The sequence below is a fragment of the Mauremys mutica genome, chromosome 3 (genome assembly GCF_020497125.1).
Source record: "Mauremys mutica isolate MM-2020 ecotype Southern chromosome 3, ASM2049712v1, whole genome shotgun sequence".
NCBI lineage: Eukaryota > Metazoa > Chordata > Testudines > Geoemydidae > Mauremys > Mauremys mutica.
In genome coordinates this window covers 135363716-135388233 of record NC_059074.1, presented here as the reverse complement: position 1 = coordinate 135388233, position 24518 = coordinate 135363716, and the positions used below count along the sequence as shown (strand labels likewise).

Sequence of the window (24518 nt, the reverse complement as noted above, 5' to 3'; positions counted from 1 at the left end):
ATTGAATTTAAATGCAGCCCACAAGAAGGGGTTCTTTTCTAAGTCCTAATATATTATTTGTATTTATATATATTATACACATGCAAGAGAGAAAGGGAACTATCTAGCAGACTATTTTCTTGCTACTTGTCTGATCCCATAAACCCACACCTACTCGCATTCAATTTATACATACAAACAAAGCCAACCTGTTCTCTTCTGGGATATGGAGAGACATGAACTGCAAAGGATCCAAGCACTGTACCATCCAGCCTTGACGTTCACTGACCCGTGAGATATCAACCTTCAGAAAGTGGTTTGGCATTCTGCTCCACAGCACATGGGTCAAAAACTGGACATGGAGACGGGGAGGGCATTGAGGGACTGGGTTTTTATGCTCGCTTTTGAACAAGCCAGCAGACAATGGCATTACATTCTGGAGACAGCAAGAGAGGAGACAGTCAGTTTTATAATCACTATAGGACAATGCGCTGTATGATAATACGCAAGACAAATGTGCTACAAACAGATATGAAATCAATGCAATGAAACAAGCATAGTATGGTAGGAATGTCGCATTTTATGCAGCTCCCACAAAACAGGCTGGGGACTGCTGGCTCTCAAAGCAAAACATAAAACACTTAATAGAGCTTGCCTAAGGGGATGTCTTAGAGGTTCAGTATCTAGCTGCCTTGAAACCACAGATATGAAAGCCAGTAATCTTTCACCCCCTCTGAAACCTCAGCCTTTCATTCCTCCAAGGCAGGGTTCAAGTTCTGTGCAATTCAAATTTGCTAGAAGCAGGCAGTTTGGGTGAATCCTTGAAAACTGAAGCCCAATCACTTCTCTAGGGACATTAATGATCCCATGGCCCAGTTTGTAAGAGTAAGGGTTTTCCCTGGCATTGAGACCAAAAATTGTACTCCCATCGCTACCATCACAAATTATTTATTATGTCCTCCTCCTAATTCAGAAGAAGCTAATTTCAACATGAAGAATAGGATTTAGAGGCTTCCTTAAAAACTCTGTGCTAGTTCTTCTAGGCTGCAACCCTTTTCATGAGACCACACAGTATCCCATACATATAAATTGACTCAGAGCTAAAACAGACATCAGTGCATTGGATATATTTAAAAATGAAAATCCTCACCTTTTTTTACCTATATAATTGTACATTCAAATTGTATTGGTTTTTGATATATTATTTATACTACCAATACTAATTGTTTATATTGTGATAAGATAGAGGTCTGGGTCAGGATCAGGGCCCCCTTCGGCTGTAAAAACACATAAGTGGCAGTTCCTTCTCCAAGAAGGCTTGGCACTCTCTTCTATTACAAAAAAATCACTTCTCAAGATTTGTTGCTGATTGTTGCTCATTATTAAAGCCAAACCAAGGCCTTAATAAAGGCATTTTGAGCTTCAGAAAAACAGGCACTGAAGGCTAAATTCAGCTCTGGTCCTCTATAGATACACAGGGCAGTAAGGCCTCTACCATTCCCTGCCCAGCCACCTAGGACATGCCCAGATCGTGCCTCTGAGCATGGGACGGGAGAGATAGCAGGGGCTGCACAACCTATACATCCAGCTACAAGTATATGGGCAGAGAATGGACATGGCATTACACCAGTTAGAGGAGCTGGCTGAGCAGACAGATATGGAGTATGCTACATCGCCAACAGTATTTTATTAAATTACTCCCTGCAACAAAAGAAAAGATGGAAGAAAAATCGTGCCTCTCCAAGACACAATTTGCTCCTGATGCTCCTCCTGAGAAGGCACAGCAACATGCTGCCTCAGAGTAAGCCTGGAGACTCAGGCCATGTCTACGCTAACACCTATGTCGGCCAAACTTTTGTCACTCTGGGGTGTGAAAAAATGCTCTCCCACCAACAGAGCTTGTTGAACTGGTTTTATTATGTTGATGGGAAAGCTCCCTCCCATCAGCATAAAGCGGCTACAAGAGCACTCTTACAGCAGCACAGTTGTATTGGTACAGCTGTGCCATTGTTAGCTTGTAAGTGTAAACATGGCCTCAATCCAGCACTAAATATCCCAAATCATTAAATTCAGCTAATACACACAGTAACTTTTGTGATACAAATATGTATATAATCATCATAAACTGTTCTTTACTACAGAATGACAAAATATAATCAGGTTTGGGGAGTGAAATAATGGAAGTTATAGAAATTGACTAAATTTGCAGTAGTGACAGATAAAATGAGCACAGAGTCCCTTTCACAATGTGAATAGCACCCCATGCATTCACACTGCAGGAACATGTGATTTTAGAATCTTATCACAAAGGGATGAGATTCTTCCACAATGTTCGCATTTATTTTAGCTGTGACTACCTTATATGTTCCTACCACATATGTGATGGCTTCAGATCTAATGAATAAATTAGATGATTCAATAGATGATACGATCTAATGAATAAATAGTGCATACTTTAAAATTGACCTAGTCATTTTATTCATTGCATGACATACAGCATGAAGGGTGACAAGCATAAGAAAGAAATATTGCATTTACAGTTTGGAAATATTTAAGTTCTCAGATGCAATCTTATCAAAATTGTTTTATCCTGTGCCATAAGATCAAATTTCCAAGCCTACTTGCAGGCAAGAACCAAAATATGTGCCTTATAAAATGTCATACTATACAATTGCACCAACAAAAATATCCCCAAGACCAGAAACATACTTAATTTAACAAAAGAGCAATAATTGGATGTTATCTGATATAACAATTAAGCTTATAGAGAAACGAGTAAGTGTGGTCTTATTTACCTTGATCCTTCCCAACTCAAACTGGAAAACATTGGGGCTTGTAGCTTGTGCAAATACTGCAGGAAATAACTTAGTACTTGGTTCAACCTGAATCACAAACAGAAATACACAGTAACTGAAGATAGCAAAATGCTATCAATGCTAAGAAATCTATCACTTGTGTCAACTGCTTATAGCCTGAAACTACTGCGTGAAACTCTAGAAGATCATAATTGGGGTTCAGAAGAGCGAGAAGATTACAATCGCATCAAAGGCGATAACTTTTCCTTTCATTTCTATTACTAAATAAGGCTAATAAAATTCAATCTACTAGCTTTTCTCATCTGGATGAGGTGACAAAACCAAATAAATATATACCTGATAATAGGTGCTCAGTTCCTTGCCATTAGCAGTGAAGGTTAGCAGACCACTGGCAGCATCGACCACGCAACCAATCTCCAGTCCATTGTTGTTGCGTCCTTGTCCGGGGCTCATGCTCTCTCCAGCGCACACCATATAGCAGTTACTGCGTTTGATACTGAATTTCAAGAGATACATTGGTGACTAGCATGTGAGTTTGTATGGGATGGTATTGTTGTAGTCTGTTTATTCAAATTAAAATATATTGTTGCAGCGATCAGGCTACTGCTGAAACTGGCATGTTGTATTAACACCATGGTTGGAATCTGGCCTTATTCATAGCAAAACTCCCACTGCTGGCAATGAAGCCAGAGTTCTGTAAAGATGGAAGAACTATTTCCAACAAAACAAGAACCAGGCCAAACCTTTACATGAACCAGACAAAAGAGATTCCAAGAGTTAACATTTTACATCGTTTATTTTTATGCACCCCTGAACTTATGGATTCTGACCTGCACCATAAGCAGAAATGCTGTGAAAGCATGAGAAGAGCCAGCCTAATTCTGGCCTGACTAGAAGCAGGAAGTACCAGAATTCTAACAAGAGACTGTTCTCACTTGATTTTGCAGACTCAAGATTTTGCAGGCTAAGGGCCTGAATGACTGAAATGGCACATAAAAGTGTTGCTGCTTCTATTTTTCAATATACATCATTTTGATCAGGCAATTATTCCATGTATTCTTCACAATGGAGATACAAAAAGGTAAACTATATCAGTGATGAAACTTTACTGCACCTTTACCTGTCATCAGTTATTTTACTTTCAATGACATGGTACTACATCCATGGATCTTGACTTCACATGTTTCCAAACAAGAAAATTAGAATAGCTATAATGGGTCAGACTGTTGGTCCATCCAGTGGTTCTCAACCTTTCCTGACTACTGTAGCTCTTTCAGGAGTCTGATTTGTCTTGCATGTCCCCAAGTTCTCCCCCACCTAAAAACTACTTGCTTACAAAATCAGACATAAAAATACAGAAGGGTCACAGCACACTATTACTGAAAAATTGCTAACTTTGATTTATTTTATAATTACATGATAAAAATGAGAATTGGAATATAAATATTGTACTTACATTTCAGTGTATAGTATATAACGCAGTATAAACAAGTCATTGTATGACATTTTAGTTTGTACTGACTTTGGTAGTGTTTTTTATTTACTTACCGTAATACTAGGCAAATATCTATAGATGAGTTAATATATGCCCTGGAAGACCTCTGCATACCCATTTGAAAACCACTGATCTAGCCCAGTATCCTGTCTTCCAACAGTGGCCAATGCCAGGTGCTTCAGAGGGAATGAACAGAACAGGTACTCATCAAGGGCCCCGTCCCATCATACACTCCCAGCTTCTGGCAGTCACAGGCTAGGGCTATCCAGAGCATGGAGTTGCATCTCTGACCATGTTGGCTATTAGCCATTGATGGACCTATCCTCCATAAATTTATCTAATTCTTTTTTGAAACCAATTATACTTTTGGCCTTTGCAGCATCCCCTGGCAATGAGTTCCACAGACTGATTGTGCATTGTGTGAAGAAGTACTTCCTTTTATTTGTTCCTGCTCCGTATTAATTTCATTGGTTGACTCCTCAACATTTAAGGGTCGGATTCTCCTCTATAAATCCCACTTTATACCAGTATAACTAAACATTACTCTCAATTTATACAGGTGCTAGATGTTTAAAAACATATTCAGTATAAAACAATTCAATGAAAAAGAAAAATAATTGGAACCAACCTCTCATGAACCTTTCCTTTTTCATCCCCTAGTGTCACTGTAACAGTGCGTACTCTGTCCAAGTCAAAGGTCATGTCATATTGATGGAAGTCAGATGTAATCCAGCCCACCCAGACATTAGCGGGTTCTTGCCCAGGAAATATTCTCACCGAGTAATAGTACTGTCAATAAATTAACAATATCCCATGGTGTTAATATTTGGTTTATATGTAATAATTTTGATTCAGAATTAATTTGTTGTTTTAAAATCTTGTCGTTTATTTTTCACAATCTAATTGGGATGAATCAGTTTTTGTGAACAGGTATAGTCTTGTTCAAGAGTAATTCGTTAGTAGAGCAATGAAAGAATGATGTCTTATTTTGCACTGACGTGTCCTGCAAAAAAGGGGTCTGATTTAAACTAAAAGGCAAGGAGGATAAAAAAAGATGCATATTTGTTTAACAAGATACACACAGAAACATTGGTGGTATGTTCACATTACAGCAAGTAGAGGATTAATAGACATACAGGTGCATTGTTATGCCTGCAAACACTGGAAACACAGTAAACTGAGCAGATTTAAGGGGCTGATCCTGTCACTGATTCATGCACAAAACTCCCATTAATTTCAATGGGAATTCCACATTTCATACTCTGAATCAGGATCATGTATTCAGTTGTTGACTCTTTAAATCTCTATGTTTGAGTAGCTCTGGGCTTGACTAGCTGTTTCAAAATAGGGCCATATTCTGCCCTTGCTCTGTTTGTTCTGTTGCCCATGGATGTTCTTTTAAGCACAGATCCAAGCTAAGTTACGGCTCTTCAAATAGGAGTTGGTTTGGATTTGTTGTTAAGTAGGGGGCATGTCAAAATGGAATGAGTGTGGTGATCTCAAGTTTTGCCACACAGTACTACCGCAGAAAATTGCATAAAAATATGGCGCTTGATAAAAGAGTGAAAAATTGAATGTGTTCACTGAGACTCTACTAGCAAAAGTAAGCACTTGTTAGAAAAGAAAACGGCAAAAATATGAACACTCTGTTGCCATACCGTAGAAGTATGCATCAAGTAATCATAGTCATCTCTGTCATCTGCCAGAACATCCTCTGTGAGCCGTGCAGAGTGGCTTGTGCTGTAATCTGGCTTTGTCCTTCTGAGCATAAACCTGTAATACATCAAAGTACTGAGGACGGAGTAAAATCACAATCTATATCAATTTTGAGCAAATCAATATACACATACAGGAATTCTGCAAATATAAATTAACTTAAAAGATTTAGTTGGGTCCAGATTGTTATTTATTGTTCACATTAGGTATGTGTGGAATAAGAGCTTTACAGAAGACACACGGTAAAATTTTCAAACTTGCCTAAGTGACTTAGAAGCTTAACTTCTATTCTCAAAAGTCATTTAGGAGCCTAAGTTCCCTTGACTTTAAGTGAGAGCTTGTCTCTTCAATACTTATGTCACTTATAAAAATGGATTTAGGCTTATCCATTGCCTCATTCCAAAAGTTTACAATTTAACATGACAAAACAAGCTAAGGGATGAGCAAAAGTAGGAAGGGAATGGAAGATGAAGGTTTCAGTAATATGTCTGGACAGTTACTAAGTTTGGGTATGAGTATCTGTTGTATCAAGCAGGCAAGGTACTAACAAACTTCAAAAGGACTTTATTTTTAAAGTGGAAACCTCTTTATCAAGCTGCTTGTGCACTCTCTGTAACTCTCACTCTGCCTCCTCAACTCCTCCTCGCTCCTTCCTGTTTCCTGTCCTTTCAGACTCCCAACATCCAGTGCTCCCAGTTCTAATAATCACAAGCAACATCTAAACACCACATTCCCTCCTCTCTTAAGAAACTCTCCCAATTAAAATAAACATTGTTGTTCAAACCACAGGAACAAATAGAAACAAGACACTATATTATTGGCAGAAATATTACACTGAAAACACTGTAGATACTACATAACATAGTCTCTAGTCCCAAAGACAAATCACAATGAAGTGTGGAAGGGGAGGGTTTGTTTGATTACCTATGAAAATGAGGAAGATATAACATAGTGAATATTCTTGCCTCACTTAATTGGGCATTGATGAAGACCATGAAAGTTCAGATATTCACCAAAGCTGATCTAAATATCTTTGGCCTTTGCTGGAAGTCTTGTGAGCATAATTTTCTGATGAAATTTCCAGTATTTCCTAGTTTTAACAGGATCAGAAAAAACCCTCTGGCACTCTGCCTTTCATCTGAGAATGTCAAAAGACTGCATTTAGCCTCACAATACCCTTAGAGGAAGGCTTCTTTTATAGATTTCTGTTTCTTCTATTTAACAGATGATGAAAGTGAGGCACAGTGTTACAAAACGATTCAGTGGCAGAGCTGGGAATAGAACCCAGGAGTCCCGACTGTCAGTTTAGTACTACAGAAAACTTTTACGGGTGATATGGGGAGGGATTTAAAATGAATTCTCTAGTAATGTTTAAAGTGAACCCAATCCACCATATTATGACAATAACAGATCAAATATGTTACTGACCTTTGTTTAAGACGTGAAGGTTTCTCTTGAGTGTAATCCTTGTGGTTATTGAACTCCAGTTTTGAAGCTTCTTTTTCTGCCCGATCAGGCACTAGGTGACCATGAGCGGTCTTCATCAGAACTTCAAAATCAGAATCAGCATCATAATCCTCCAAGTCACTTTTTGGGCCAAAAAGACCAGTGCCTGGCAACCCTCCTGCTGATGTTTTGGAGAATACTTCTGCACACTCAATAGGCATGCTCAAGCGAAAAAACATGATGCCTGTTTTGCTGTTCTGTGAGCCAAAGGACTTCTGTGTGACCTTCAAACAGGGGGAGCTGTCTGTGGTGCCATCTATTCTCGTCACCTATCAAATATAAAAGCTCATATATTATAAAAGTAAATGTCTTTCCTTCCTACACCCAAATGTTCCAGTTCTATTTTTAGTGTAATATATTTAATGTATTTAGAGTTACAAAATGATTAAATGTTACAATATGGCAGAGATATTTAATTAAACATCAGCGTGCACTATAGCAGCAAGTGCAGGTAAATACATTGACAAGTGAATGAAAATGCTTCCTTTTAGCACTTATAAACTGGATATACAGTCAAAGACTATGCCCGCTATTTTTTGCAATAGTACTCCAACCTTGGCCAGTATGATCCATAATAACTCAAACACAAGGCACAAATAAAGAGAAAGAACAATATTTGTTTTTACATATGCTTCCTGATATACTTCAGTAGAGACAGAGTTTCAATTTCATTCAGATATGGCTTTCATGCAGTTTGGTAGAAACTGATTGCAATTTTATAGAATCAGAGGGGTAGCCGTGTTAGTCTGGATCTGTAAAAGCAGCAAAAAGTCCTGTGGCACCTTATAGACTAACAGAAGTATTGGAGCATGAGCTTTCGTGGGTGAATACCCACTTCGTCGGATGCATGTGAGTGCATCTGACGAAGTGGGTATTCTCCCACGAAAGCTCATGCTCCAATACTTCTGTTAGCCTATAAGGTGCTACAGGACTCATTGCCAATTTTATAGAGTTATATGTATTTTGAAAATGTATGCATTTGTACAGATTTTTGTTATTAGATAAAACAAACAATCTGAAAACAGCCTATTGTCCATTCGCGTTCTATTCCATTGAACACATGGACTTAGAGTATTACATTGAATTTGTGCATGCAAGCATAAAAAGGTGACCGGAATTTCAGTTCCTGTATTTAAATGCCTGTGGAGTACTGTCAGCAACAGCACATGTAGAACTCTGAAGTGTCTTTATATATTACAGTCCATATTTTGAGAGGGAGAGAGAAATACTGTTAAGACCGCAAAGGTGAGGTCACAGAAGTTAGGAAACACCAGAAATGAAGATTACCAAGGCAATCTTAACTCTGCTCCCTTGTGCATATGCCTTATGATACAGGGTAACATTTTGAAAAGAACCTAAGTCATTTAGTACCTTAAGACTCAGATTTTTAGAAGTGTTTGGGTGTTGCTTTGCTCAGCATTGTAACACCTAGCTGACTTAGGAAGCTAAGTCCCTTTTGAAAATGAGACTTAGGAGACTAAGTATCATTAAAAGTCAATGAGAGACTCCGAAGTGCCTGCGTCACTTTTTAAAATGACATTTAGTCGTCGCAGTGCTGATTAGAGAAAGGTCTACATACCTCTTAAAAACTGAGCTTAAGTCATTTAGGTGCTTGTGAAAATGTTACTTTTTGAGGGTGGTGGGGGTGCAGAATCCTTGTCTCATTCAGTGTGGAGTTTGTATGGAGTGCAGTATAAAACTTTTGGGACAACAAGATACAAGCAAGTATTGAAAATATACCTCACACATGGAGCACTATCTGATCTACACTATTGATTGAAGCAGAAATCTTTACGTTAAAAACAATATAATTAAAGACTGTTTCATAACGTACTCATCAATGGAGTAGCGTTAAGGTTGTGGAAGCAACCTTAACTCTGGAATGTTCAGGCTTTTGACAGCTCAACCTGGCAAGCTTAACATATGATTTTATTTAGTATTTAGGAGTCTAATACATTCATACTCTTCCAAGAGATCACTCATTGGCTGACAGAATTAATTACCATGTTCTCAATGAGCTACAATCATAGTTTACCGGGTGAATGAGTGCATGTCAGATGCCAACACTGATATCCATATTCAAAGGAAAGGCTGAAATAGCAAAAGCGGCAAGTTAACTGTAAAGTTCATTTAATTAAAAAAAATTCCTGAAAAATTAACAGGAAACATTAATATAGAACGCAAACCTCAATGTGTTCGTGGTTTGGTGGCACCGGGAAAAACTGAGGGAGTCTCTTGCTCAGCCACATGGTGATGTCTCTGTTTGTATTAACAGCAAAGGGTTCATAGCCTTCTTGTAAGCCACAGATAGTAAAATATTTCAGGGAGCTGACATCTTTGCCAAAGTTCATTCTTCCCACTTGAGACAAGCCCAGGCTACACACAGGTATAAATCCTATAGCAAGAAAGCAAGCAAGAAAGAATTTATGCATCCCTATATTATAGAAGTGTTTTCTTGACATAACACAGGCAGAAATGGTTTGAGATAAAAATGCCTGAAACCCAAAAGGTACAAACTCCTGTATTAGTGTGTAGTATGCTACCTCCCAGGAATCAGCAAGCCCAGCATATCTCTTTTATTGTACTGAACACAAGCCTCTCTAAAAAGAGATGCAGCAAGAAATGCTATCACATACCAGATAATTAACTGTTCAGAAATATCAGACAGTAATTGCCATATTGAACATAGGGGCCAAATTCTCTGCTGGTGACCAGTGCTGCCAGTGCTCAGGATTTTACAAGTCTTACAGTATTTGATTTTGCTCATCAAGCTTCAGCTCACAGTTGTGGTTTTTTGTTTGTTTGTTTTGTTTTTAAAACAAGAACCTCACCTTTCCTGTTAAAAAAAAAAGTTTCTAGACCTAATGGCTGCAGAGAAAAACTTGAAAACATGTCCCAAAGGTAACCTAAAGGTTTGAAAACCAGAAGGGCAAATAAATCTCATTATTTTTACACCAATCTTATGATATTTTTGGGTCAGATTCGTGACTTACGAATGCGTAGGGTAGGCAATACTGTACTGTAACTTCCGTGAAGTTGATGGATGGGATTGTCCCTGTATAGCATCAGGTGCAAGTTTGGGGTACAAACCTAGAACAAGATTGGTCTCTCAGTACTTCACTTCTAAGAGAAGACCCTATTCATTAGAAAATGAAATTCACTCTTGTGCTAAGTCAACACAAGACCTATGCACCACTTCAAAAATTACATTAAGACATCTCTGGTTGTTAGGTTCAGTCTGTTATTTTAGAAAATGAAGAAAAAGTATTTTCTTCTCTTTCTTCTATTCATCCTTCTTGTTCCCCTTCCATCTAACAATACTATTGAAAACTTATTTGACTTGTCTGCTAAAAAAAATCAATTAACTTTTAAAAAAAGTGTCAAAAAGGTAATTCCCTCCTTCCCCCCCCCAAGAAATGTAAATCTCGATGCTCCACTCCATTACGCTGGTAGAGGTGAGTAGAATCTAATGGAAATGGGGGAGGAGAAATGGCAATGGTCAGCAGGCAGAGCAGCTGGGTCTTCCCATTCTTTGGGGCCCCTAAAATTAGGGGCTATGCAGGATGGGAAGGAGCAGAGCCTCCATTCATGACATGCTCTGCATACACAACAAGAAGAATGTCACAGCCAAAAGCCACAGTGGTTAATGCTGTTCTGCATTAACTTCCAGACTTCAAAACTTCCTTTGAATATTTTATTACAGATACGAAAGATTCACTGTCATTTACATGTGTGTTAAGGACGATCAACATAAGGCCAGAAACTACAAGCCGCAGACTCTAGTCTGTAAGATTAATGTCTGGATTTCTATCTTCATGGCCAGGCTTTTAGTAATGAGACATCAGTTTCACGCACAGATAGTGAGATTGCTCAGTCAGCATGATTTATGACTACTTTTTATTGCAAATCCATTGTTAAACTATAATACAAACCATTTGTCAGCAGAATACTAGAACTAAATGGGAAAAATCATATTAAACAATTTATAACAAGGGAAGTTATATTTGCATAAATCAATATATATTTAAATTAATATCTGCCTCACAGCTTAACTTACAGGGAAGCTAACATGCACCCTGCAGAGTTCAATGAACCATGAATGATTGCAAATGTTTTTAGGCAAAGCCAAAAATCACAGCTCTATCTGCAGTAGGATGACAAATCTTGATGCATCACTCAAGAAGTGTTGTTCTTGGGAGCAACTATCCCTGGGGGAAGCCGTTAGTGTAGTTAGAGGAAGGGTGTTCAGAGAAGACAGCCTGGACCTCTGTAATGCAACTCATCACTTGCAAGTTTGCACTTTATATATGGTGGGAGTAAGCCAACTAGATATAAATTTATCTGACACAAACCACATGCTTGCCTGACTAGCACCTTGTCTCCCTTTACCTCTGTTTCATATTGATGTAAAGCACTTTGAGAGTTCTTCAGGATGAAGGACAACATATGAATGTCAGTCATTCTTGGGTAGAACTGTCCAGCGCTGAGCAGACATTCAAGAGGAAGAAGAAACAAAATGCCTCCCCTCCCCTTACAAAATGGGGAAAGTACAATTGCAATTCTTGTGTTAAGGGAGCAAAAGGACTGTACAAAGGTAGCTACCACACAGCAGCATTAATCTTTCCATAGTGGGTGGTATTATAGCCCTGCCCCACACTCCACAATGACATGCTTGTAAAGAGGGGTGACAGGATTATGCTCCCCAGGCATTCTAAGGAAGTAGGTACTGTAGGAAGTGATGTGTCTGAGTGACTCAATGTCTCCAAGAGCTCTCAATGGAGTAGTACAGCCCTGCACCATCCTCAATATAAAAGAAGTCTTTAAGGAGCATTGATATAACATATACTTGACACAAATGACTCTGCAAACAACATGCAATATTCCACACAAACATTCTGACTTCATTTTTTTTAAATAGCATTATAGATGGGAAACGATGAGTGCATGCCATGTTTGTATGAGGAGTTTTGGAACAGTTAGAATGCTACTGAAGTTATTAGTGACAGTACAGAGGAGGCATTTAAGAAACTATAGGTGTATTTCTTTGATGCAGATAGGATTTTATCTCATAAAGGAAAATATATATACATTTAGAATGAAAAAAAGTGTACATGGAAAAAAAGAGCTAAAAAATGTACTCAAAAACAGGAAAGTGGAAGAATAAAATGCCGTCTGCATCAAATTCATGTGAATTTGCAATACAAGAGCAGCTAGTTAAGGTGGATTTTAACAAGGGTCAATGTTTCATGTAAGGAAGTGGCAATATTTTTACCAAATTCTGTATCTACAGCTATTGGAGATCCAACTCACATGAGCTAGCCCCTTACTACAACAATCAGCTCATATATGAAGGAGCTGAGTTATGCATAATACAGGTAGTGGCAGCTGCTGTGATGAGCAGAAGCAAGCAGCAAAACAGTAGGAGTGTAGAAGCTGAGTATATAACAAAAATGCAGTCCTGCATCTCAGGAAAAATCATCACCCCTAACAAGGAAGGGAAATGAGTGTGTACAAGATGACACACATACACTATCAATTCTACTACATGCATGCCTGTCTGTCAGATCTGGAGTAGTATTCTTACAGAGGCACACATTATTAGAAATATAGTATGCAGTTGCTTCTCATAACACATTCACTAACATGGTTAAATTATTAGGAATCATAACCTTAGCAGACATAGTACCTGCTTTCCAGAGATACAGATCTATTTATTGAACCAAGGTAAGCTGTCTTTAAGTTACACATATCTGACCAAGCAGCCTACATTGCAATGAATTTTGGACTAAATCCTTACCCAGGAAATTTTTTCACTTGACGTCAGTTGGCAAAATGCAGAAGGTTCTCATTAACTCAGTAACTAGTCAGTGTGACATAGAGATGACAATCCGTATCATCAGCCCAGTTCCACCAACCAGATTAATCACCAACTCATTCTGCAATAGCCAAAGTCCCCCAAAACCCCCACACTGGAATAGTATGGTGCCTCATACACTGAGTGAAAATGGCTGAAGATGGCTGTGGCAGCATTAATTTGCTAGGTAGGTCAAATCCTTCCCTGACTGACATGCAATGCAACCATACCAAAGTAGATGCAGTTGCACAGGGCATGAGTCAGGGTAGGATTTGCCCCTCCCCATACCCCTGGGTTGCTTTTGGCAGATGCATATTGAATAAGGGATATGGTCCTGAAAACAACTCCATCCACTTTTTCCACATCCAAGGTGAACCACATAATGCCACCCTTTGCTTAGGGCAAAAGGACAGGGCAGCATAATTTCCATGTAATTTATACTCTTTTGGAGAAGACTGGGTGCAACTTGTAACCTTTTTGTCAAATATACAGTGCAGCAGGGCCTCCCAGGGGGGGGGGGGCAAGTGGGGCAATTTATCCCAGGCCCTGGGCCCAACAGGGGCCCCCCCACAAGAGTTTTTCGGGGGGCCCGGAGTGGGGTCCTTCACTCGATCCGCGGGCCCCGGAAAACTCTCGCGGGGCCCGGGCCCCCGGAACTTCTTTGCTCCCGGTCTTCGCTGGCCGGGGGTCCTTCCTCTCCGGGACAGAAGGACCCCCCCGCCGCCGAATTACCGCCGAAGTGGGACCCGTCACCGAAGTCCCCGGGCCCCCGGAATCCTCTGGGCGGCCCTGCAGTGCAGACACAAAAATCATGCTCTAAAGTTGCACTGGTGTAACTGGGGACAGAATTTGAATCATACTATTTACTTGGCTGAATATTCAGAATTATGCATGAATATACCATACCTCCTGCATGAAATCTCTCGTGCACAATCATATATAATGTGCAATTATCTTTTAATAGTTATGTTTACTACTGACAAGAGTGATATCTCACAAGTGGTACCGTCTGTCATAATTCTGTGGAACTCGTCTTGTTGGCAGTAGACCCTAAAATAGGGGCCTGTGAGCCTGATTAGTAACTTGGCAGAGAGCCATATTCCCTTTTGCCTGTTCGTAAATATGTTATAACACCGGCACTGGCTTATAAGTAGGCTGCGTCCTCTGAAGCAGGGCAGATGGCTCTGACAAATTGTTATTTTTTTTCCTGAAGTGAAAAGCCTCATTCTGCAGCAACCTAAATCTCCAACTGTCTGAAGCTGGGAGTGGACAATAGGGGATGGATCACTCAAAATTTCCCTCTAAAGCATCCAGAACGGGCCACTGTCAACCTCTTAATTACCTTATTCATTCAATGGTTGGAGGGAGGGTTGAGAGATCATTCTTGCCTGCTTTCTGAGGGCAAGTCTACACTACAGCTGGGATCGATGCTCTGAGATCAATCCACCGGTGGATGATTTAGCAGGTCTAGTAAAGACCCACCAAATCGACTGCAGATATCTCTCCAGTTGACCCCTGTACTCTACCCCCGATGAGAAGAGTAAGGTGTAGACCCCATGATAACTCAACCTAAGGTTCATCAACTCCAGCTACGTTATTCACCTACCGTGACTTACCGCGGTAGTGTAGACATAGTCTGAGTTACAGCTATAACACCTTGCTCAGTAATTAGGGCTGTGAAGTTCACAGAATTGTGAACACTAGTAGGTTGAAGCACGAGTCTTCTACTCACACCCACCACACCTTCCCTGAGTGGGGAATGTAAATGAAACCAGGAGCAGCTCTGGGGCAGCACTGCTCTAGAAAGCAGGAGACACAAAAATGAGCACTTCCTCTTCTTGTAGCAGAGCTGGGGAAGCTGATGCAGGAGCAGCCATTTAACATTAATCAATTTTATTAACTCCACATCCTACTAAAATAGAGGCCAAAGAAAGTAAAATGTAACCTGTTATTAAAAGCTATAATTTTGAAAGCACAGTAACATACTCTAAGAGATGTGTGCTCATCGGTCAATGTAAGTGACCTTAGCATGTAGAGAGACATGCCATTTCAACTGACAAATGCACGTCCCACAATGTGCTGTTGCTCAATTACATCATCAACTTGCTTACACACTGTGAATATGGCACAGAAAATATTTACAGTAGGAATGAATGCACACCACAGTAGACTAGAAAACTGAAGCTTGTTTTTTTTAAATTAAGAGAGAGAAATAAGAATTTATTTTCATGACCCCATAAAAGTGCTGTTATATTCAGCATCAAGGCCCAAAAAGGAAAACCACTATGGCTCCATGACGAATATAGGACAGGCAGCAGGGAAGTCATACAATGAAGATTTGATTCAAAGCCAATTAAAGTGAATGGAAAGACTCCCAGTAGTTAACTGGTCATTTGATCAGATACCTCCTGCACTCGATGAACTGTTCCACAACAGTTCTATGACAATGTGGAGAGGAACTTGTGCACAGAATAGGACTCTCTCTTCTATATATGTTTCTACTGCAATGAGATCACACTCAGCGCTCTATAAATAATTAATATCAGGCAAGGCTTGAGGAAGCCCATTGTCTCTTGTATGTCTGCAGAAGCATCTCTCAGAGTTGCTTCAATGCCTTTTTGAAACTGGAAGCACAAATTCTGTCGCATAATACTGCAAATGCTGACCGAATGAAGCAAGTTTTTGTTCTACATTGAATATTTTGAGGGCGAAATTCTATTGGGCAATACAATCATGTTTCTGGCAAGCCATTTAGAGATTATTTACCAATATACACCTCTACCCCAATATAACGCTGTCCTCAGGAGCCAAAAAATCTTACCGCATTATAGGTGAAACTGCGTTATATCAAACTTGCTTTGATCCACCGGAGCACGCAGCCCCGCCCCCGCAGAGTGCTGCTTTACCGCGTTATATCCAAATTCATGTTATATGGGGTCGCATTATATTGGGTTAGAGGTGTATGTATCATTCAGAAAAAAACAGAATACAAACTTTCAAAATATGCAGTGAACAAACAAATCTCCATTAACAGGGACCTGTCGAGTCTGAGGGATTTAAAATTCCATCTAGCAGTTTTATTTTCATTTGTGGGTGTGTGCATTTTTCTGAGCAGAACATTGAATTATTCAAAACCACTTCTATCAGACATTTGCAGCCCTACAATAGTTCTGCAACTGTAGCTATTAAAATCAATTCTTAATTCTACATCCTGTCATTGAAGCAAACTTGAGATTTAGGCCTAAACCAAAGCCCATTGAAGTCAATGGAAAAACTTTCCATTGTAAAAATGAAAATCAGCGATCATCTTCTTTGCATCAACAGTTCATTTACCTTCATTTTTCTTTTGAGGGCCTGAAGATAAACCTCAGAAACAACCCCCCCAAGTGCAAGTATTGTGACTTTTCATTTCCTTGCTTTTGTGGGTTTGCCTCAAATATGTATGTAGCAACTAACTGCTTCGCAAAAAATGTTTTATATAATTAGATAATATATTACATAAATAATATACATAATTACAATAACTAGTTATTGAACTATCACCCTATGGCCGGATCAACACTAACATTTTTGCTGCCTTAATGAGCAGATGCTTAAACTGCAAGCAAAATGAAAGGTTATTCGAATATAGGACAATGGGTGAGGCAATGTAAACACAATATTCACAAGTGAAAAACATAGGAAAGAGAACAAACAGAGGCAAGGGGAGGCCGGTCAAAAAAAGTTTTTTGTGGGAATAGTTTAATTTAAGGTTTTTTAAACTAACTTTAAAAAAACATGGGATCTAGCTCATTAATAACAATTATCATTGTAAAATGATATAAAATGATTTCTGTTGTCTCAGCTAATACAAATCAGCCTGTCAGTATCTTGCTATTTTCTTTTATGCTGAATGTAACTATTAGCACTCAGACCAATCTTCTTTTAACCTACAATGGAGGTCACCAAAAAAAAAAAAGTGTGTAATATTTCTCTTGTGAATTTACCACTCGATTACTTGTAAACCAGTATTGTCGACCTTGAGGTCCCCCAATGTATTTATTGCATGACAATTAAACTTTTTGGTGACTTCCACTGTCCTTTCCTCATTCCAAAGTTGTGGAAAAAGTTCTGCATTGAAGATAAAGTTGATGATTTTTTTTAATCTTTCCCTTAAGGCTTTTTAAAACACATTTCTGACATTTAAAAAAATGACTCCCACACACACAACACATGATGGTAGTATTGGAAGGTAATATCTGAATTTTGAGTTGAATGATTCATTCCCAAACTCCCTGTTTCTTTCTTGAGATCAAATGAAAATATTTACACATTAAAAGGAGGAAGAACTTTCCCTCCTCAGCAGGAGGGACAATCCTTATTGTCCTTTAAAATATTTTGAAAAATTAATGAATTGGTGGTGAACGATTCCATATTGCATCCTCTGTTCGGCCACAGAACAGGCAGTAGCAGTATAAGCTTCCTGCATTTTGAGTGATGAGGTAGGTTGATTTTATTTACAGTCTTATTTCTGCAACTTCAGCCTTTCCTTGTTGATGTCATGGAGATAATCACAGAATCCCAGTAGTCTGTGAAAAACGAAGTACTTCAGCCATGACTACAAGTTCTGAAGAAGTGCCCCAGTACTGTAGCAAAGTGATGAAGCAAACTGTTCTAACTGCAATCACTAGTGCTCAAGATCTGCATCATACAGTAATTACTATTCTATTTCCACCGATGCGTACCTTTTTGCCTATGCAGTTCTCAGCTAAATGAGAGAAAGCAAAGTTACTATAAAGCAATGCCAAGTAACAAGTATTTTTCTGCCTACAAAAGGAGTGTGTCACACATGTGACAAAACTGCATTCTCATCTGCTCGTACACCCACAAAGAGCATGTTAAAAGGATGTCAACCCACAATAGGCACAATCTAGCAACAAAAGCAAGTTAACAGCACAAAGCGTGCAACCACTTACCATCACCAACCTCAAAGTCCTTGAATGCAAGCTCTGAACCTGAGTCATCGAGCAGGATTTCACCATTCAGGGTGAACATCATGGTGTGCTCATTCATGTCAACCATACATCCCACGACATCCCCTGCCAGCCAAGAGCGGCCAAAATGCTCATTACCCTGGTGCCACCGCTGGGCCTGAAAGGTATTTCAGAGAAGGATAAAAACAATGAAAGTATTTCTCTCCCTCTCAGTGATATGACTAATAATCATCCCCCTCAATTAACACAGCACTAGAATTAATACTTTTACAGCAACTCATTCTGAAACAATGCTCATGAGTATCACAATTACGCTTTGAGAATGGCAATCCTACAATTAATTTTGTCGAAGCACTCCCAAAATCAGCATTGTAAAATGAGGCCCAGTGAATAGACGGGATAAATTGATATTTCAGCATATATTAGTACACGTGTAAGAAAATATTTTATTTTTATTTGGAAGATCTACAAAAGGTCTGTCATGAAAATAATATGGTCTCAATTGCCAAGTGAAATAGCCGTTTTATAGTATTTTTTAAATTACTTTCATGCAATTGCTTGGCCTCTAAATTTTATGCTTCCAAACAATCTTCAAAATATGTTATTCTAAATGTATTTATTTAGATTTATGCAACATGCCTGCCATGCTCTCTAGGGGCCTGAACATGCACGGTGCTGAGTAATTTTTGGAAGTGATGAGTACCCTCAGTTCCCACTTGTTTCTATAGAAGAAGTTGAGGGCATTCATTACCTCAAGGAGTGGCTCAGCACCTTGCATGACTGACCTCTAGAGGAATAAATATTGCACGTTTGGATGGCTGCCCTTTGTTGTGGAGTTTGCATAAGAGCAGAATCTAAATAAATACATACAAATTCTTAGTAAATTTACAACAACAGAAAAACACACTATTAATGACTAACTCTTCCTAACACACCCATTCTATCAGGACTAAATTTCCATCCCTTATTCCCAACTCCTGAAAAGCCTGGGAGAACACGGGAGTCTTGTGGCATGCCCTGAAATACAACAATCTCAAGCTCTCTCTGATCAAGCGGGGGTGGGGGGAATGAATTCCAGAACTGAAGAACCTTCATCTAAAATCCCTCCTGTAAATAGCCTCCCACATTAACTGGAAACTGTTAGTTCCAGCACCTCAGCTGATCTCAGCTGCTGTGGTACAGTAAGAGGATAGAGCCATTCTTAAAAGGTAGTCACAGCTAAAATCCTTAAGAAATGTATCAGTCAAAACTAACATCTTATACAGCACCTTGAAATCAGATGGGAACCAGAATAGAGCACACATCAAGGGTAAAATGTGCTTCCTGCAAGAAATACAACTAGAAAGGGGGATAACATCCATTACATTAATCTTAGCAAAACAAAAAGTATTACTAAAATCCCATTATTGGCTTACAAGGACTGAGATTGTATTAGCTTGGAAAACTTGACTGATGACATGGTTTACACCTAAAACAAGGCAGGGACTGGCATTCTCACTGCTGCTTTAGGGGTTAGTGATCTTATACAGTTGCAAGGAAAGCATCAAGGCCTCAACTCAGGATTTAGCAGGACAATTGATTCTCAGCTTTTTATTATCATCATTTTCAAATATATTCAGTGCCCATCCTCTGCTAATGATAGGACACTGTGGTTATTTAATTTGATCAGTGATTTAAAAAATTCTGACTTTTCAGTTCAATGTTAAGGCATCTCAATTTGTATCATGCAACACTGTCAAATAAAAATCCAGTAACAACAATAATAGGGCTGACATAGGCTTGGCTTGACAATCTGCATTTCTGAAAATTGAGTTTGTGAAGAGTAATGGTAACTTCTGTCAAGTATTATAACAACAACAACAACATAACTGAATTCCAACACCAGACACATAATGCATTTAATATGCATTTTTGTACTAAGACATGAGTCACCACTAGCCTAGATAGCAACTGTTATCATGGCAGAAATTTTACATGCCTTCACACTAAAATGATGTTTTACTGCCACACTTTAATGAGTCATCTGACTCTTGTGAAGGATCAAAAACCAATGGCATAAAAAAAATGTTCTGCTTATCTATATATTATCCATACAATTAGATTTCAATCTCATTCTTTCTTTCACACTGAAGTTGGAGCTAGAATGACATGCTTTCTCATACTACATGCTATCAGAGATTTCCATTAAAAATTTAGTCTTCATTTTCATAACTTTTACATTCCTATATTCTTAATCAAATTCAGTCCAATGGAATTACTGCTGACAAAGAAAATTATGTTCACTTTCCTACAGATATTTCCTATAGGGAGACCACTGCACTAGGATTCAGGAGAAATGGGTTATAATCTCAGCTCTCCCAATGACTTGATTTAGGGTAAATTACTTAAGTGCTCTGTGCCTCAAATACTCACCCAATTTTGTACAGCGTTTTGAGATTTTCATACGAAAAGAGCTATATATGTGCCAAATGTTCTTACTGTATTTTTGCCAAGTAATACGGTTCTACATTCTAAAATATTATTTTACCTTTCATTTCACCCAGACCTTAAAGAGGATTCTTAATATTTTCAAACACTGAAACAAAAGCTAAGGCACAGAAGGATATTAAGCTGAAACAACTAGAATAGGAAGAAAAATTAAGTGATTTTTGTTAACAACTTACTCTCACTACTTGCAATCAATCCCGTCAAAACAAACCTATACAAACCTTGAAGCCATCAAAGACAAAAGCTTGCTCATCTGAGCCAAGTTCCTGGTCTGGCTGGCAGCCTGGCCAGGTCCAGCCAACTCTCATGTCTCCTGCAGTGACTGCCTCAAACTCAAAGTACCATTTTCCAGCCTTCACTGCGTAAGTCTTCTCAGTGCGAAATATCCGGAATCTTTCCATTATCCCAGTGCACATGTCTGATCTTGTAGCTGCAAAGTTAACAAAAAAAAACAAACCCACACCTTATGTTTATCTAATAACAAAATGAAAGCAATGAAAATAAAAGGGGATTACTGTATAGTATCCATACCTCTCAACCTTATTGAAAAATATTAGGAAGTAGATAATGGCATTTAGCAATGATTTACCATAGGCCATGATGCTGCATAGTCAAGAATTGAAGCCCCAAAAGCTCAGTTAATACAGTGAGCTAGTAATGCTACCAATGATTGGTAATGCACAAGAGAATATCATAGACTCAGATTTTAAAGGCCAGACAGTTCATTATGATCATCTACTCTGGCTTCCTGCGTAACACAAACTACAGAATTTTTACTCAGTATTCCTACTTCAAAGCCCATATTTTATGGTTGAAATAGAGCTCATATTTTTGAAAGACATCCCATCTCGATTTAAAGACTTCAAGAGATGGAGTTAACACCACATCCCTAGATAAATTGTTCCAAAGATTAATTATACCTCACTGTGGGGAAAAAAAGTGCTTTATTTTCAGTCTAAATTTTTCTAACTTCAACATCCAGTCTTTGAATCTTGCTATGACACTCCTTGCTAAATTAGAGTCCTCTACTATCAGAAATCTTCTTCCCTAGTTGGTACTTCTAACTGGGATCAAGTCACCACTTAATCTGATCTTTGATATGCTAATTAGATGGAGCTTCTTAAATCTCTCATTGTAACACTGCTATACAAATATTTACTTACTGTAATGAGGCCTACCCACAATTATGTGCATAGCTAAGAGTACTTGGATCATGTAATTTAAGCATCCTTTTTCTGCAGTGGGAGGAGTGGGCAGAAGGAAAGGATACATTCCTGCATGAGCCTCTAACAAATGTACGCATCAGATGACCACATTTCTCCATTAGAAAAAATATCAACTTCTGACAAGGAGAAAGGGCAGAGGGTTTGAAAAAACAGATGCCCTTTAAAATACAAGTGTAGGAAAAATAATGGGCATTTCTTATTATAATAAAACTGACTGATTTGAGGTTAAGTGGGTGAGGTCATGTCTTTTATTGGATCTACTTCTATTGGTGGGAGAGACAAGCTTTTGTGAATACACAGAGCTCAAGGCTGTAAACTGTTCAAGGGTAAAAGAAAAATCAATGTTTTTATGATGTTTGAAATCAGACCCAAAGAGATATTTAGAAAATATTGCTAAATACTGAAATAAAATATAAGATTCCAATTGAATAGACTATCCTTATTCACTTTCCATCCTAAACTTTTGTATAGATATTGTGTCCTATTAAACAGTTGACCTGATTGCAACAGCTAAAGAACAACATACAAGTTTACAGGCTAAAAGGTTACTTATAAGTATCACATTTTCTGCCTTGAACATACTTTTCCTTCAAGACTAATATGGCTACATAACAATTCACTCAAGAGGGGCTCAGCACGAAACACTATTTAAAAAATCTGAAGTAGAAGGACACATTAATCTTACTCTTACCACTGACATTATTATGCAAACAGTGTGTCATCTTGATCACAACAGATGTAAACTCCACAAAAAGATTAGTGGTACACTGCATAAGTGAACCATTACTGCCCCTAATGCACCAGAGAACAGTGGAATGGTTGGGAAATGCATGGGTTTAAAAAATAATCGAAGTCAGTAAATAATATGTATTTAGATTTTTAAAAGGAAAGAATGTGCATGTGTCACTTTGGAGTGCATGAATACATCTATTATTCTCTCCTCTTTTTCCCTTACAACTGACACTGAGGTTTCACACTTTATCTCTAACCTCTGACCCACTCCACCTACTCTCCTGAGCCCATATCTGTGTCCTGGCCTCCTGCTTTCATGCACTCCTCTTCCTTCCTCCTCAACCGCCTACTCTTCTCTGGCTCCATCTCCTCAGAATGTAAGTATATTATGGTTTCCTCCACAGGTGAAAAAAGGCAGCTGTTGATTTTGCCTCTCTCCCCCATTATGCCACCACTCCCTTCTTCCCCTCAGTTCCAACCTTATTGAGCATGTACCCTTCAACCATTGCCTCGAGTGCCTTATCCTCTCCAACTTCGTTTCTGTCCACTTCACTCTAATGAAACTGCGCTCACAGTTTTCTAATGCCCTCTTCTAGAAAATATCTCAAGATTTCTACTCCACCCAGAGCTTCCTTGATCTCTATCATGCTTTTCATACCTTCATTCATACCCTTCTTCTTGACATCTTATCCTGTCCTCTTCCTATCTCTCTGGCTGATCCATGGAAAGAGATAGAGAGCAGGAGAACCCAAAGGGCTCTCATGTTGGCTGCCTTCTTTTCTCACTTTACAATCTCTCTTTCATCCTCTTACACAGCTTCAACTACCACCTCTAAACTGATTACTTGCAAACCTTCACTATTCCTAACATCTTCCCCCATCCAGTCCTGCATTTTTCATAGATTCATAGACTCTAGGACTGGAAGGGACCTCGAGAGGTCATCGTTTTATCTGTTTCTGACATTTCCTTCCAAATGGCCTGTTCCCAACTTAAACTTAACACAGTTACCCTTGTGCAAACTGGGTGTAAATGGCAATGATCGCATTTTACAAAGATGTAAAGGACTACAAGGCACAAGGAAGAGAAGAAGAAGAAGGTGGACCCTTATTGCCTTCCCAATTCCCATATTCTCTGTCATTATAAACAATGTCACCATTTTACCAATCAGTCAGGCCCACAATCTGGGGCTCATCCTTTAATTCCTCCATTTCCCTTCTCCTGCACATCCAGACACAGTTGCCAACTTTCATGTGGTAAACAAGCATCCCGACTTTCACAATAAGGCAAAAATCAAGCTAATCCCATTTCAAATCATGGCCAAAACAAGCCAATCCCTAAGAACCCCTACACTCTATGTGACTAGATCCCCCCGGAATGCAGTCTGGGTCTGTGGTGGGCCTGCTGTGCACCCCTGACTCCCCCCCCTTGCCCTGCTTGCCCCCCCCTGTCCATGCTTGCCATGAGCCAATCAAAAAAAAGAAGCAACAAGCTACAACAAGCAACAAGCCAAACGCCAAAAACTAGCCAACAGGCAACTCACAAGCCAATTAAGCCAAAACCAAGCCCAATCACTGCATTTTTTTCACGGGTTTGGCATGTCTGCATCCAGACTATGTCTTCTTTCTCCACAAGATTTCTATAATTCATTCTTTTACATACAGCTAAAACTCCTATTCAGGGACTCGTTCTCTCATCTTGATTACTTGATCATCTCTGATCTTCCTGTTAGCTCCA

The 24518-nt window shown here is 39.0% G+C and overlaps 1 protein-coding gene across 1 annotated transcript in view; it reads right to left on the bottom strand.

The window, feature by feature from the left end:
• The window catches only part of RYR2 (ryanodine receptor 2), a gene marked incomplete at its 5' end in the record, with an annotated part of 534914 nt that overhangs the window by 262369 nt on the left and 248027 nt on the right, over positions 1–24518 (bottom strand). Inside the window, 9 exons of the mRNA XM_045010317.1 lie at positions 189–415; positions 2775–2861; positions 3132–3291; positions 4919–5079; positions 5949–6063; positions 7435–7781; positions 9699–9907; positions 18322–18496; positions 21048–21256. Of these exons, the coding sequence (XP_044866252.1) occupies positions 189–415; positions 2775–2861; positions 3132–3291; positions 4919–5079; positions 5949–6063; positions 7435–7781; positions 9699–9907; positions 18322–18496; positions 21048–21256 (1690 nt within the window). The remainder of the gene's footprint in view (positions 1–188; positions 416–2774; positions 2862–3131; positions 3292–4918; positions 5080–5948; positions 6064–7434; positions 7782–9698; positions 9908–18321; positions 18497–21047; positions 21257–24518) is intronic.